This window comes from Papilio xuthus, unplaced genomic scaffold (genome assembly GCF_000836235.2).
Source record: "Papilio xuthus unplaced genomic scaffold, Pxut_1.1 DF828952.1, whole genome shotgun sequence".
In the NCBI taxonomy this organism is placed as follows: domain Eukaryota; kingdom Metazoa; phylum Arthropoda; class Insecta; order Lepidoptera; family Papilionidae; genus Papilio; species Papilio xuthus.
Genome location: NW_013529697.1, coordinates 4,108,153 through 4,125,860, shown reverse-complemented (window position 1 = coordinate 4,125,860; position 17,708 = coordinate 4,108,153). Strand labels below are relative to the sequence as shown.

General features: G+C 32.5%; 1 protein-coding gene across 1 annotated transcript in view; it reads right to left on the bottom strand.

The window, feature by feature from the left end:
* LOC106123531 (uncharacterized) overlaps nucleotides 1-15,731 on the bottom strand; it is an 81,749-nt gene extending 66,018 nt beyond the window's left edge. Inside the window, exons 1-2 of the mRNA XM_013319927.1 lie at nucleotides 15,375-15,731; nucleotides 13,917-14,080 (exon numbers count right to left, since the gene is read on the bottom strand). Of these exons, the coding sequence (XP_013175381.1) occupies nucleotides 13,917-14,080; nucleotides 15,375-15,635 (425 nt within the window). The 5' untranslated portion in view covers nucleotides 15,636-15,731. The remainder of the gene's footprint in view (nucleotides 1-13,916; nucleotides 14,081-15,374) is intronic.
* Between the last annotated feature and the right edge of the window lie 1,977 nt (nucleotides 15,732-17,708).

Here is a 17,708-nt window from a genome sequence, read left to right as displayed (position 1 = left end):
GTCCGATACAAAAGGCAGTTATTCTAGAAACCGCGCGCATTTTTGAAGGTTCCAATCTCTGCAGCCTTGACCACTAGATGCTTGAGTCATGAGATTTAGCAGCCGATGGTGCTCTATTTTTATATATAAAATGTATTATAGTTAAGAAATATAAGGAAATAAATGAATATGAACTTAATAAAAATAATGAATGGATTTCGTACCATCCCCAGTTATATAAACAATTTTTAAAAGCAAAAAAAGTTATATAAATTACTCGAGAGATCAAGGATTAGTACTATTATATAGTAAATTAAATCACGAATATCAAGAACAGACGTCCTTTACGAGTTCACGGTCTCTTGATTTCCGGCCGCTTGTCAACTACATATACGCAAGCTTTTGTAATAAATAACAAGAAACGTGATCCTTGTACGTACAGAATAGTCGAAACATTCACAAATATGTTATACTTATTTTTAACCTCAAAAATATTTTAATCAACACATTTAATCTAATTATATTTTTTTTATAAGTTGAATAGAAGAAAAAACCTGTTACAAACTATATTTTGAACTAGCTGACGCCCCCAACTCTGTCTGCGCGGAATTGAAAAAAACTTAATTAGTAACCTATGTGTTCTTCCATGCTATGTTCTACATCTCTGCGAAATTTCAGCGAGATCCATGCAGCAGTTCTGGAGATACCTTCTAACAAACATCCATCCAAACATACGCATTTATAATATTAGTAATATATAAGATGAACTTATTTAGTGCTACAACTAGGATCTAAGACTTTCTTTTTTGTACTCACAAGGAAACAGTTTCAACTAAATTGAGAATTGTACTTTCTTTACAATCAATTTAAATAACTTTTATATACGAGTAGAATAATATTTTAAACTAAAGTTTAAGTGTAGATAAATATTTTTATTATAATTATAAGTTTTTTACGCAATTACACCTTTTAATTTTATTTTTCTTAAGTCCAAAACATATTAGCATTTTATGAGTATGAAAGACAACAAGATGATTTTTAGAATTTTTTGGTACAAAATTTTCTCTTAACAATCCTCAAATATTTCCGTATACTTGATATTAGGTAAAAGACATATTATGTTTATATAATTATTCAATTTGCATATAATAAAGCAATGTAAACGTTTAACTCATGTTATATGTTAATTAATTCCGTTTCTATGTTTGCAAATCATTATATTACGTATATGAAAATGTGAATAATTAATTATGTTAATTTTATTTTTACACATATTTTTAAGAATACAAATTAAAAGGAGCCTCGGTAGCGCAGTAAGGCGCGTGGCTGGACTAAAGGTCCAAATTCGAAGCCGGTAAGGTATCAATATGTTTTTTTGATTTTCGAATTTCAAATCAAACGTTCTTAAAGTAAAAGAAACAAACAAGTAATTTTAAAAAAGTAAATTAAAAACCAATGTATTTTTCTACAAACTTTGTTTAGATTCTTATCTTTTAATATCGATAAAAAAGGTTGTCGTAATAATTTTTCAATCTTCTAGTCGCGCGTACACATAATCTAAATTCATTTTCAAATTTTAAATGTATCCTGAATCGCTTTGATTTATTTTTTAATCACACGAAAAATATTTTCATGTGACGTGCGTAATATAAATTTATTGCCCGTAGCGTACAAAATTTTTCAATTGACGCCAAAAGGTAAATCAACTCTTTTTATTACTTTTTCATTCGAACGTTATATTTTTTATGAACTTTGCATACTGATTGCGGTTATTTTTTATCATGTATAAAATTTGAAATCTTTGTAAATATCACGGAAGGAATTTTAAACAAAAATTAAGAACAAACATTGTTTATCTTAAACACGAATCTCAATATTGTCGTCAAAATGTGACAGGTCAAAAAACATTACCATCCAGTCACATGGGCAAAAACAATAAAGACAGAAAATCGTTTGTTATCTATATAAGTTAATCAGCAATCTGTTTTCATTTAGCAGTGTATTAGAAGTCAGTTTGGTGAGTAGTTAAGGTCCAAGCTCATTTACCAACTCTCGCTCGGAATTACCACTCCATGAGTGGTCACTTCGACTTCCCTGATAGGGCAAGATAGAAATATAAATTTCTTAACACGTTCTATACCTAGAAAGAAAATCATACTTTCCTGTCCGGGCCGTGTCGGTCAATGATGGTTGACATATAGATTTTCTGTTCAAGCCGCGTCAGTCAGTGATGACCGCATTTTACGAGAGTTTTCATTTCGTTCTTACAGGCAAACAATTTAATAATTTTATACAGATTTAAAATTTTAATAGGCCCAAAGGGAAACGTAGCTGACGATCAGCACTGACCGCGTTGGCTGAGAACGTGTTAACGGTACGTCCAAACTCTTTTTTGCACACTTAGCCGTAGATCAACAAGCTTTTTATTTTTATTTTTATAATATAATAAGTTTATATCCCTATCTGGCACTATCGGTCTCTATCGGTGTCACCGGGGAGAGGAAAACGAGTTGATCACTCGTGGTCGCCGCGATGGGATGGTGATATGAGTGATAACCTTTATGTCACACAAGAGCCGGCAATCGGCAGTCAGTTGTATTGGATCACGTACGCTAGTTTCATTCGTTCGCGATTGTTCTTGTTCCACTTTTCTCATCTCGACCTAACTTTTATATTAGTTTATTATTTGTTCATGTTTGTTAGTAGAATACAATTATAATATATTGTTAGATTTTCTTTAGATATATAATAAAGATGATAGATCAATATAAAGATAAAGACATATAGAACAATATGATAAAATCTGTTTATCACGAAATATATTCGACAAGCAGGTAGAGGCATAAACTTTAAATGAGATAAATTAGTCATGAGATAAATTACACCAACAGTCTCGTTTTATTCTTTAGCTTCAACTAATTCACTAAAATAAGGCATTACTTGTGAAACTCTCTGCCCTGGGGGGTATTCCAAACCAGTACGATTTACGGTCTAAGAAGCGAAGGTATCTTCACCTAAAAGGCCGGCAACTCATCTACGGTTTTTCTGATGTTGCGGATATAAGGGCGCCCATGATCACATTGGTGTTACCGCTGGTCATTCTAGCCTTCACTTATAAAATAAATAAACCGATAGTATTTATTTTAAGAAGAGTCACACTTCTTCTAGATATACTGAGGCTGGAATACGTTGAATATTTTATACAATACAAATAATTTGTAAATATGTAGAGCATTCTTAGATTTTAAATATGAAGCTCGGTGATAATTGTACAATGCAGTTGCGAATAGAATTACTGTCAGCGGTGGATAGCTTAATTTTGCAATGGAAATCACAAAATAACGTTTATACCGCTCTCAACGTGAATAGTGTAATTATATTTTGTACTTGACAATGATATGAAATGTCTTCTATGATATTAGTATATAACATGTTAATTTTCTGCTAGATGTTCCATTATATCTTTTTATATCAACCCTTTTAAACTTACTAGATAAATGCGAAAGTTTGGATGGATTGATGTTTGGTAGAAGATATCTCCAGAACTACACAACCGATCTCACTGAAATTTGGCATAGATATAGAACATAGTTTGGAAGAACACATAGGCTAAGTATTTTTTATGTCCATGCAAACGGAGTTGTGGGCATCGACATAGGTTTATCTTTAAGTGTCAATTTATAAGGGACATTTATATGTTCTTTAGTTACATTTAGTTACTTTTCTAACAGTTGAAACAAAATACAAAACATTTTCCCATTTCATTTTGAAGAGTGACAAGCGAATGCGTAACACGATTCCCGCGGTATTTCCAATTTTTACGCTATTCCGCGAATGCCAATACAACTATTCAGTCCATTTCACCCATACGTAGGAATCGTGCCTGTATACGTGTCATGTCACACATCAATTTGTGAACGTTCTCAGCTGACATTTGGAAGTAATTCAATATGTATAGTTCGACAAATATATCTGGCCCGGTGAGAGACGCTGTTATCGCGGTTATTTCAGTGGGAAATTACGTAAAACCATCTTATGCATAGAAAATTACATTCAAGTCAAAACCTGACGAGACGGGTGTGGTACGACAAGAATTTTGTGAACTTTTTGATTTTTTTAGTGGGCGCATATAGACTATTGTAATTTAGTGTCACTAATGCTCACGAAGTGACATAAATTTGTCTGTCTATACATCTATGTTCAATTAGTCTAACCCAATCTATTTGTATCTTTAAGACGATCGTTATAGATAATTATTACTTCATATATTGATAATTCAATGCTTACTAGGTTGTCATTTGTAAAGCGGGTCTATTTCTATAGCACAGTTTAATCCGCTGAAGTTTGGCTTTGATGAACTCAATTAATTGGTAGCTGTTTGTAATAAAAAAATCCTTATGTCACTCTTATGTGATACTAACTGTCGCCCGCGACTCCCTCTTCGCGGGATTAAAAGATTCATAATTTATTACGAAGACCAGTAATCATAAAGTCAATTATAATTAGATATCTTTACTTTTCATATATAAAACATTCTAAGAGTTGTATTTTATGATACTTCCTGACAAGTATACTTCGTTTAATATCAGTTGCATATTTCCTGAATAGGGAAACGCAGAAATCACTCGTCACCTAGTAAACACGTCAGGTAATATTAAATAAGAGTACGGCGAAGCAAAAGAATAACATAATTTCCACTTTGAGTCGACACGACAAGATGTCTTTATACGGTTGAACACATCGGTGAAATATGATTCGGCTATAATGCCAATAAACTGTGTAGATATTTACTTGATTTTCACAATATGTGTACGTCCCAACTGAGAGGCTCGGAGCCTAATCCAAAGTCACGGGTGACTAGGCCATAGTTAACCACGCTGGCCTAGTTCGGGTTGGTTGAATTCACACATATTATTTTCTTCTCAGATATGTGCAGGTTGCATCACGATGTTATATGTACATACGTAAATCGGAAATCAAAAAACACATTGGTACATAGCGGGATTCGAACCCAGGACTTGCAGATTGCAAGTCAAGTGCTTGACTCCTGAGCCACCGACGCTCAATGTTACAATACTCCACTATAAAAACAAATATTTGTGTGTCTTTTAAACCTTTATTTGCTTCTACTGTTAATTAAAAGATAAAAAATGTTAAGTGTAGCTTTTTTAAATGCACTGTTACTTTAACATTTTATATAGCAAAGGCGTAATTAAAAATAAAACTGTTTTATTTTATTTGTAACTGCGCAGTATTTGTTTTAATACACACGGCAGTTATATCACAAACACCTTTGCTTAATTGTTATTTACGAGCTCATTGCCACCGCTGTATGATACCATATATTATCTATTTACAAAATTATCCCACACAATGCGTAATAATTATGAAACATGCTGCAAAATAATAACTTCAAGTGATGCGTAACATAATGGACCTTAAATAGATTTAAAATTGACAATAACCTCTTTTTTTGCCTACAAATAAACATTGGACTAGGACCTAGTAGACTTCCTAGTCAATAGGAAGTTGATAACATGCTTATTTGATGTAGTAAGTAAAATAATCAATCACAAATGTCTTATAGACTTTTATATAGACACCCTTAGGCGGAAAATTCCCAAATTCTATGGGATCAATAAAACTGTTCCTTTTCACTGAGTAAAGTACCATTAAAATGCGTTTTATTTAGTTCCTGCACTGGTAGCCCAATACCAATCCAAAGTATTATTCGCCTTATTTGTTCATTCGTTCGTTATTGATCGATGATGAACGATGAATGACGCATCGTTCATCATTCGTTAATAAGTATAATTCCCTGTGCATACTATTAGATCTAAAATAAAGTGTCCATTTATATTCAATTGAATCTCACAGGATTAGCAAATAAAAACAGTACTCAATAAAATATTATATATTAGCTTTAAGTCTGAAAGTTAGTATCAAACTGTCGAAAGTATCCTAGGTAAAAGTTGACACATTGACATCTGATAAATGCTTTATTTTATTTTGTTTTGTAATACACTAAGAAAGTTTTGCACTGAATAAAAGTACTTACGTGATTACGAACACTACTATTTCTAACTAATTACATATTTTATTAAAGAAAGATTTAATGAATATGTGTTTACTTTCTAAACAATTGGTATGAATAAAAATATTAAGAATACATACAAATTATTACTAAAACCTTTACGGTATATTTATGAAATTATTGTAAAGTTTAGTAAAAAAAAATAATATCAAATATAGCCAAACTCAATTTTTTTTTATTTGGTGCTTTTCAGCTTGACACCTTCACGCGTTTCTGAGAAAAAGAGTATTGATAGACAGACGGATGGACAACAAAGTGACCCTATAAAGGTTCTGTTTTTTCTTTCCAAGTACGGAACCTTAAAAAATAACTCTACAAAATAGTCCCTAACAGAATCCTAGAGCGTGTATTTTAAAATTTGGTTGTGGCAACAAATGTGCATCGCGAATTTCATTTCGTAGCACTGCGCTAGTGCAAATTTGCTCCTACTCTCTTTTTATGTACCTCGCTTGAGGCATATTCAACAGAATGAAATTTTTGATATCCACTGTAGAAATTGTATAATATATAGAGTTAAAAATAAATTTACAACATACATGAGAGAAAAGTCAAACTTTATGCAGGGCATTTTTTTTCTTAACTAATATCTCCAAGATCAATAAATTCACCAATGTATTGTTTTTGAATCCTAATCGATTTAATTATATCGCACCCAATTTGCATTTAGATTTTTAATATCTAAAAATAAAAACATCCACGATAACCCATGAATAACTGTAAAGAAATACTACTGAATACATCTACTTTTCTTAGAGTATGACTTCTTGATATCAAAATGTCAGAAATTCCGACTTATAAAAAAAAAAATTTTACAGACCGCGTGGATCGTTACTTTTTACAAAGATTAAAAACTATCTAACTTAATTGAAAAATACATGAGAGAAAAGTCAAACTTTATGCAGGGCAATTTTCTTTTTTTTTCCTTTTTCTTATTTAACAGCCGTGAAATATTTTAACGAAGCTCCGTGCATCTGCAAGTTTTACGAGAATCTCTCGACGGCGCGCCATCGCAGAGTATATTCAAGGATTTGATGTCTTGCGCCAAACGAGCAGCATCGTTACAGGTTGTGTCTGCTTGAAAAATGAACATTTTTAAAAAGATTTAAAATATCAAATTGAGACTTACGTGATAAAAAAAACTATTACTCAGCACCAAAGGACCCGCAACTTATACAATATAAATGAAATTATTCAGATAAAGATAAGATATTGTGACTATGGTTGTAACATAAGCATAAAGAGTTTTCATGTACGTAAATTCCTTTAACTTTTGTAAAGGTCACAATAATGTTACTAATATTATAAATGCGAATGTATCTCCTTAACGGCTCAACGGATCTTGATTATATTTACCATGCATATAGAATATAGTCTGAAAGAACACATAGTCTCCTTTTTTTTAATTCTGCGTGGACGGAATTAAGCAAAAACCAACTACAATAACTCAAACAATACAATGAGATAACACAAATATATTTGCCTAAGTTAGACATCTACTGTTGCATTGTCACATCGACTTTGAGAAAGTAAACTTTCAAGCTATTTGTTCAAGGAAATTCGGTTCAGGTGTAAGCACTAGTACTAACCTCACTTAGATCCCAATATCCGTAAGAGAAAATGTAAAAGCGTTAGCTCAGCAGCGCGAAAATACGATGAAGGTAAAAAATACATTAGCTAAGATAAAATAGTTACGACGAATGTTTAATTAAATTAAATAAACATTAGAACGCTTATTTTTGTTAAACTCATTTATTCCTTGAAATTAAATTTTATCTATTTTTTTTTTGTTATTTTACCCGTTGAAAACTCTTTCCAAATTCAATTCCATACACTTCTAAATTTTATTTTAATGGTTGCAAATTAAAAACATACAACATAATTAATTTACTTTATAGAACAAGAGAAGGGTAAGAACCCTTGAATTGAATAAAATTGAAAAAAAAACCTCGCAATAAAACTTCACTTAACCAAATGAGTCCAATCAAATGGCTCAAGCTTATAGTACTTACATTAACTGTTTTTACACCAATCTGGCCTCTCGGCTTTTCCTACACAAATAATATTGCTATCCCTCTCATTTTTTTTTGTAAGAAAATAGACAACAAAATGTTTCGTAAAAGTTTTTCGTTAGAGGAAACCAAAGGTTAAACGAAGAGGCAATATCAGAAAACCGCACAATTGCATATACATATGTAGCTATTCATTATTCAACACGTAGAGTGCAATATCTATTGTGAAATACACAAGCATTTGATAGTATCATTATCGAGTAAAATGGCGCGGCAACGATTTCAAATTTGATGTGAAGCGTGACACCTCTTGACTGCTGAAATACACTGAATAGTTTGACGTTCGCAAAATAACGAGCAATTGTAAATTCCAGCGGGAATAGCAATACGCATTCACGTGTCACAATTCAAAATGGACAGGCGAAATAATTTTGTATTTATCTTGCTATTCGAATTCAATACTTCAAAACTCTGCTTCCAGTTTTAATTGTTCTCTTCTTTTAGAGTACACTAACAGAATAAAGTTTAGGGACGAACTTCCCCCAACATGTAGTCGTAGGTTCCAATCACGATATTTGGGTATTTAGGTAAGTCTTCTTGATTATGTCTTGTATATAAAAATATACTACAAATCAGTGCTCGGAAATAAATCGTCCTCTAAATGATATATAATAAAAAAGTAAAAGATTTTCGTATCTAAACAAAAACATGGACAGAATAGCGTAGAAAATACTATTTGAAACAAAATCCGGGAATCATTCAATCAATCATTTCGTCGCAAAAATAAAGGTGGAAATTGATGGACTCTATCTACGGTGATATATTTCGTGAAAGTAACATTCAGAAAAGTAAAATATGTTATCAAGTTAGAAGTTCTACAATAAAATATTGCCGTACATATGAAGTAATTTAGTACATTTTACAGCAATCACACTGACTAGGACATTGAGATGGTGTAAAAACCCAACACGATAGGCTTCGTAGCCAAATTTACCAGTTTTAATGAAGCCGAATATGATAACCACTAATTTCCATAATCAATAACTTCCCAAAAAGTACTAAGTTTACTCAAAACCTAATTAATACAGCGTACATACACTTCAACCACGATAAAACTAAAAGACTCCGTACGCGATTGCGCTTAAGACCGGACATCAATCGAATATGGCAAGATTTACAAATATGTAGTCTCCCTCCCTTACGAAGTAAAAAGGTTATTTTACCCCCTCTAAATCTTATTTCTTCTTACAGTGAAAACTTTCAATGTACAGCGTAAAAAAGCAAAACAAATGAACAAATGTAGTTATAAATTTTTGGTAGAAAGAACAGAATGTTAAAAGGTCAGAAAAACGAACAAATAATATATTAGGTAACGGCTCGATGAGTGTCAGTTTCTCCAAATGTTGGATATTAAGTAGTTTATTCGGTTTTCCTTATTGTAGAAAAAAGGTTGGTAATCTTACCACACCGGGATCCAAAGTTTTTGTTACGATAACATGTTTAGTCCATCTGAGACAGAATGGATGCCAAACATATACGGGTCTTAGTTGCGACCCTTTTTGTCACATTATATTGGTTTAACAATTTACGAAGCTTTATTGGCTTAATTTATTCTCTACCCAATATACTATTGTATGATACTTGCCTGTCCAGATACGTGAAGTTAAGGAGTGAAGCTACAATAATTCGTATACAGTTACAAAAGGCAATTGACCCCACACTTGAAATTTTTAGGCAATGAGATAAATCCTTTCTTTGTACTTGGTATGTACGTAGTTTTTTTATATATTGTAAGGAGGCAAACGAGTAAACGGTCACCCGAAACCGCTGAACAGCGAAGCGACTGCCCATAGACATCCGCAATTGCATATGAGTTGCCTACTTATAATCGACCTTTACAAAATAATCTGTTCAAAATTTCAAACCTGTTCACAGTCCAAACCTCTGGATCCAGTGGTTTGGACTGTGCGTGGTGTTGAAAAGCATCTATTTTATTACGTTTTGAACTTTTTGTGATATTTATTTCATTTTTAGGATTCCGTACCACATAGGAAAAAAAACGGAACCCTTATAAGATCACTTTGTTGTCCGTCTGTCTGTAAAAAAACCCTTTTTCTCAAAAACGCGTGAAGGTATCAAGCTGGAATTTTTTAACTTTCATTCATCATTTACTTAATACCTCATTGATTAGTTACAAATAATACTAAAATCTAAAAACTGTCACGTAAAAAAAGTGAAAAAATTATGAAGATCTTTGGTATTTAAATGTATTCATATCCTATTTATCAAATGCATAAATATTATTCATTTATTTACTAGTTAAAATGTAAGAAATATTTTTTGTAATCAATTTCCCCGCTCGTTTCGTATTCAAAATGGAGCTGAAATTTCCCCATTGTCGTCAGCAGAATATAATATCACGGTTCACAAGGAGAGCGGCAAATGTAATTGTGAAGTTCCACTGCGGACTGTTCTAAGCCGCTTCACAGTAATTCTATTCGAGACCACAATGTGTAGTTTGTTGGGTCGTCATTATACGTTCACGACTAACGCACGCCTTAACAGCTATAATCCTTTGTCAACGGAAATTTTCTTACCATTATAACATTAAATAAAATTACATATGTTATTTACAACAAAGGGGATTCTTTGTAACGCCTCAATCTCATCGTGGACACCTACTGCCGTTACAGCTAAATAAAAATGTTATCTTAATTCATTAATTTAGAGTGACAACATGTTCCAGTATTACAACAGTGGAATCCCACGATCAGGAGCTACTAATTAGAATTAATATTTTTTGCCTTTGGCAGTTATATTTGTATAAGTAAGATATATAATACTATCCCTTTTCTTGCCATTAAAAAAAAAAAACAGAACTTAAATACTCAATCTTTTAGATATCAAATATTCAGTTAAGCAACTATCGTGATGGAAGAAATTAGTTCTACTATATTTAAAGATCTAGTTACTACATCTGCAATTTTAGTATCACTAGATCCGTTCGTAACTTATACTCATAAAGTCTGTGTTTACACAAACTAATATAAAAGTTGCTCCAAATAAGACGAAACGAGAAACAAGAACAATTGGGCACAAATGAAACTGGCCTACGTGATCTAATACAACTGCCTTCCGGACCTCATTTGCCCTAATACTCGACAAACTGACTTCTAAAAGACCATTAAATAAATATAAAAGATATAAACAGTAAACAAAGATTTAGACCTATACGAGATATAAATACATACACCTCCTTTCTCCATTGATCTTTATTTTTAAGGCTAGGTGTAAACTAATACCGGTTGTATTATTATAGATAAAATATTTTTTTATTAAATGCATTTTACATGAACGAAGTTTCGAATCAATTTTACAAAGCTACTATTCTATAACTTGAAGTAGGTACTTATGACATCCCTTTGAACGTAAAAGGATTGAAAGAAAATTACAAAACCATCAACTCTACCTTTCCAACATGTTTACAAAATGTAATAATAAAAGCACGTTAATCAGTTTTAATCCGTCGCAGCTCGTAGCCGGAGCTATATTCATTATTACACACAACAAAGATAGTGCTGCGTCAACTCTCTTATCGCATACAGTTTGTTTGCGCAGGGGGAATGAATCTCGCGCTATATGCGTTGCGAGCCGTATTCACCAATCCGCCTGGCTTACATTGTCTTGTAAAGTACGCTTACACCAACCTTACGTACTACATTTCCTTCATATCTTACAAAGTAAACCACTAAAATGTAGTACAGATTGCATATTGTTCGATATTAATTGCATTTCTGATATTATTTCTCACTTAGAATTGATTACTTGGGAGGCCTTAGTATACATTTTTAATTAATACTTAATTTAAGGGACTCCCTTAAAGATTAATCTACAACTTTGAATCCTTCTTCTTCAGTACACTATACGTTCTCACAGAGGTGCTCTGAGCCTACTCTAACTTGGGATTATTAGGCTATTGTGAATCACGATGGCGAAGTGCGGACTTTAAATGCGTGCAGTTACTCTTACAGTTTTTATAAATGTTTAATAAACGTTTCTCGCTTTAAAAAATCGCCAAATCTAATTCCCCAGTCTTTAACAATATTTTACATTTTACGATAATACAATTCTGTACATGGGAGATGTTTTTCCTGTGTAATCCAATAAAGGTAAATTGAATCGAAATGAGTTGAATTTCAAATGCGTATGTGTTTTGATCTTATAAATTGGTATTCCAAATGGAAAAAATAATTTTTGTGCTCGATTTTTTTAATAGCCAATAAATAACATATCAAATTGCGTGTTTAAATGACGATTAAATTTTCTTTATATTGCGTTTTATTTATAAGTTATAATGAAAATATGCATATTAATGAAAATATCTAATTAAATTTGTAACTGTACGAGTATCTAATTTTTATGTAAAAAAACAAACTAGAAGCGTATTACAATCTTTACTTTCTATTGCAATTTAAGAGCCCCCGCACACTAGACTTTTAGTCGCCCGATAGTTTGATCGTGCGCTTAATCAGTATGAGCATGTAATCGGTGTAATGTGCGCACCTCCATACATGCTCGTACAGATTAAGCGCACGATCAAACTATCGGGCGACTAAAAGTCTAGTCTGCAAGAGCTCTAAAAAGGCAATTTTCAGCCGTGTTTATTAAATTACTAGTAGTCGTCTCTTGGTCGAACTTCGACCTAATTTTATTATATTTTAAAAAGAGAAACAAAGATTTCGCTTCAACGATTTTATATCTATTAACATCAAACAGTTTGATTTTACTTAGACATACGTGAATCGATAACAATACTAAATGTGAACTGGTCTGCGGTTGCGCCCAAATCAATTAGGGTCTCGTTATATATTCAATAATGTCGGTCGCTATTCTGCCAATACAAACGCCGTCGTCCATCAAGCAAATCATTTAATACATTGTTAATATACCATTGTAAGCCGAAAGCTAAATGGAAATCGAATTTACGCTCATATTCAACTTATAAGTGTGTTTACAGTACAAAAGGATATGCTCAAAAACAAAACACAAATTACAATTGACGCTACTTATATAAAAATTCAATATTTTGATATATAAAGTAAATTTTTTAGGCAAAACAAAACATAGATATTATAAATAGAATTAATTTCCCAAGCGAGCAGCAATTTAGAGTCGGACAGAAATGGGTCGATCGCGGTAATTTACTTTGGGTGACATTTTTGTTGACACAAATATTCCTTTGTTCAAAATAATTTGCATTATAAATGCTGTTGCATTGTTATGAGTTGTATTTGTTAACTTTGTCTACAGAAAAGTAGCCCTAATACTTTATATATCCAATTTAAAGTTAGTGAAAAACATTTTTATGCATACATTTTAAAGGAACGAAGCTGCATTTAAAAATATTGGAGAACAGACTCGAGAATCGAATGAACAAACTAGCAATTAAATACCAATATATATTTCTTTTTTAAATTGGTATAATTATTTATACGTGAAGCAAAAACTTTGTATCCCTTTTTAAGGAAATTTTACGAATGCATGAACGAGAAATTTGACGCAGTGAATTAATGATTTTTTAATTAACACTAGGTTTACGGGCGTTTCTTATATACCTATCTCTACGAGCATCCGTCAAATTGACGGGTGGATGAAAATACGTATTTATTTTTAAAAAATCAATTTATTCAAACTAAATCTGAGTTTAACAATATAAGGCTTCACGTAAAAATAAAATACTAATAAGTCAAATTTTTTTGTTAAGTTATTATGAAAATGATAACAATAATATAAAGGCTACATAATCATATTTATCGAGGACATTTTTTACATACGTATTGAATTTCTTTTGTGCATTTCCCGCATACGATATTTTTACAATACATACAGCAATTACTGCTTCTATTTTTATTACAGTAGCCCACTTGGCAACTTTTTCGCACTCCCGATGTTGAAGGTGGCCGATCTGAAACGTCTGAACTGTGACGAACGTTCTCCTTGTTTTTTCCAGCTAATTCATCGGCTAAAGAAAATATAAACTCCTTTCTGGATATTTTCGATCCGGTACACTCTTTGTACAATATCCACGCGTTTATCGCTGCCAAATCTAAAATATTATAAAAAACCTGGAGAGGCCATCGAAAACACCCTGCTTTCACACTATATTTGCGTGCCATCTGGTCCGCGACATCGACACCAAACTTTGTTTTATTATAAAATGTAATAGTTTCTGGAACACATTTTCTATTGTTTTCTATCTGTATATTTCTATGCTTGGTGCTTAGAAGAAGAACTTTTATTTTCGGTTTACTTTTATATACAGTAAGCGTGCACTTGTCTGATTTATATAAATTTGATGAAAATAACGGCATTTTGTCCTTTGTTTCTTTCGCTGGTTTTGGTAGTTCTCTCTTGTTCGAGCGGATGGTCCCAACCAAAGTTGTCTTTAGTTCAAGCAATTTTTTGGCCAGCGGGATGCTTGTAAAAAAATTGTCGGTCGTGATATTTCTTCCTCGATGTAAATACGGTTCGGCTAATTTCAACGTTACAAACTGGCCCAACGAATTTGAGCATCGAGTGTCATCTTTTCCCAAGTAAGGGAAACCATTCAAAATATATTTTGATTTAACGTCAACCGCTAACCAAAACTTAATGCCAAATTTATACGGCTTATTTGGCATGTATTGTGTAAATCTGCAACGGGCTTTAGTTGGAAACAGTTGTTCATCCACTGTGATATTTTGATGTGGTTTATAACAAGCCTGGCTGTTACTTATAAATCTGTTCCATACTTCAGAAATGAGTGCAAATTTATCGGTTTGTAACCTTTCGGATCGTTCGGTTCTTTTATCAAAGCGTATAAATCTTAGAATTTGCATAAATCTATCTCTGGTCATTGTATCTCGGAAAAAAGAAGGTCCCCATTTTTTGGACCATAGATAAGATACTTTCAATGCTCTTACTTCGTACGCGCCCCGGGCATATAGTATTGCTAGAAAACTACGTAATTCGGAAACTGTAATTCTCCAGTCGTTCTTCAAAACTCGACGTGCCTCGGTTTCGGTGCAGTCTTTTATATGTTTCATAATGTGAGCGTCAATTATCAATTCAAAAGCACTAGTTACACAACCCGACATAATATTTCTTTTTGTGTAACCAGTAGGCCCTACGATATCCTTGAATATAGTATGAACGGACGGCCTACCCCTAGATTTCCCTGCTTTCAGTCTCACCCACCGTGTCCCGTCAACTGCAATTTCAATTTCTTCCATTACATCTCTGGATGTACTTGAAATACTCGTCCTCTCATCCTCGGTGTCAGAACTAGAAATAATCCGCCTCCTTTTCTTGTTACGACGTATATTGAAGAGGTTTTCCTCTTCACTATCCGAAGATCCTTCCATTTCTGCAGTTTCGGTGGATTCAGAATCTTTACTGTAATCATCACTTTCACCTAATTCATATTGATCTTCTTCGTAGGACACCTCAGAACAATCCTCATTGATGTTGGTAATTGTTGTCAATTTCTTATTATATCGCGTGTTTCTACTCATGATTGCTAGAAAAGGGTGATCGGTGAAAGTAAAAAATACCGTGCAAAATTCAATTACCCTATTATAAAAACTTACAATAAGCGGGTGACTACAATAACCAAAACTTTTATTTGCTATTGGAGGTATAATTTTACAAGCGAAGCAAATATATAAGGATTGTTGACGCAATCAGCTAACCCGTCAAATTGACGGGTTCCGTTGAAATAGGTATACAAGGTACAATTTTCAAAATTTATAAAGCTTAGGAAAATAATAATTGTGCGTATAAACTCTTTAAATGAAATTATAAATTTACGATGCAAAATAGTTAAGATTAATGCTATGGTTTTTTGCGTGTTTCATTTCAAAGTTTGAAATCCGTCAAATTGACGGGTCCCGTAAACCTAGTGTTAAAATAATTCGACGATGAATTATAGTCGAATTTCAACAAATGGTATATTCCTGTTGGCTTTCACTATCAAAGTATTCGAATAAAACAAAGCAATAATATGTTGAAACACGCTGTACACGTGAATTTTTATATTTCACTTCAATTAACTTACTTATACTCTACTCTGTACCTTAGAATTAATCTCGTCATTTAAATAGTTTTCGGTACAAGAAGTCAAACTAAGTCGAACTACGAAAACTTTGTTCTTCCAAGAGCCTCGTCTTACCTTCTCGAGACTTCGTACAGAACTCGTTTCTCAAATCTTCCGTGCAAATAATTAAACTTTGTACGTGAAATTACACAGATTGGTTTGAATACTTTCTTCACACTCTATACATCGTTTTATTAAAACTACGAGCAGTACAAGCCCGTCTGTTAGTTATATACAATAAATGCAAGGCTGTGTATAAATCTACTGAAATTTTAATCTTATATAAGATAGTAATGGAAACCTTAGTCGTAAAAAATTGCATTTAAAAGTAAAAGACAAAGAAGATTGACAAGTTCTATCTCAGTTTCTACAAAATATAAGAACGAACTTTTTAATAAACATAGTGAAAACTTGCTTTGTGTGCTCAGCAATCAGAAAAGTCGAGGCCTAGATTTAAAAAAGTGGAGTTGAAATCGATATGTGTGTACAAGACTTAAAAGGAGCAATCACGTTGATGCTTCTCTGTGACAAAATGTCATTAATTTTATCTGTCAACTCTGACAATTTAGCAAGCGACATGTCGTTACGGTAGCCCATCTGATGTGACAATAGCTATTACACTCTATTAGAGTTTTTAAGCAAATATTGTAATAAAAAAGGAAATAAAATTACGCTTTACTCAAAACAAGGCATTGGTTTCGATTTATTATTCTTTAACCTGAAAATAATTTTAAATCTTTTTTTTACTTGTTAAAAGTCGTGCAATGGTTTCAGACTGAGCAATACACATTTCAAAACACGCTTCAAAAAATATACTATTATTAACTAATTAAAAACGGCTAATAATAGCCCACAGAGTGAGGATCACGCGACTGCGAGTACAGCCACAACCCACCCACTCCAAAGAAGGATCCCGACAGGTTTGAAACAAGTTGATGACGTCACTGGACAATCAAACATTAATGCCAGCATTCCTTAATAACTTGATTAAACATCCTTTATGACAACGCCTATTCAAATATAAGAATATATTTGCAATCAGATACGGATACCGTCAATACATCGCGACCTTCAAAAGATAACGTGAAATAATCAAGCACATTTTTATTTCATTCTTTGGCAACAAACGACTAATTCAAAATGAGATACATTAGAGTTGAGTGGAAAATGGAATCATTATTCACTAGTCATTTAAATTAATTGACCTTTTTCGCTCTCACTGCAGACACCTACAGCTTGTTAAAGCTAAAACTAATTAGTGCTAATGAAATGTCTGTTTTCAGTTTAAAAATTCTGTTCAATGATTTGAATTAAAAAAGTAATATTTCCATAGCTTACTTTTATTTTGAAATTCATTTTTAAATGTTTCACTGCATTTTCTTCTTTCCCGGTAATTTTTACTATGGAAAAATTATTATTTTTCGAATATTTTACTGGATTTTCTCTTTTAATTTCCTACAAAGCTTGATGTTAGGCATGATTTTTTTCTATG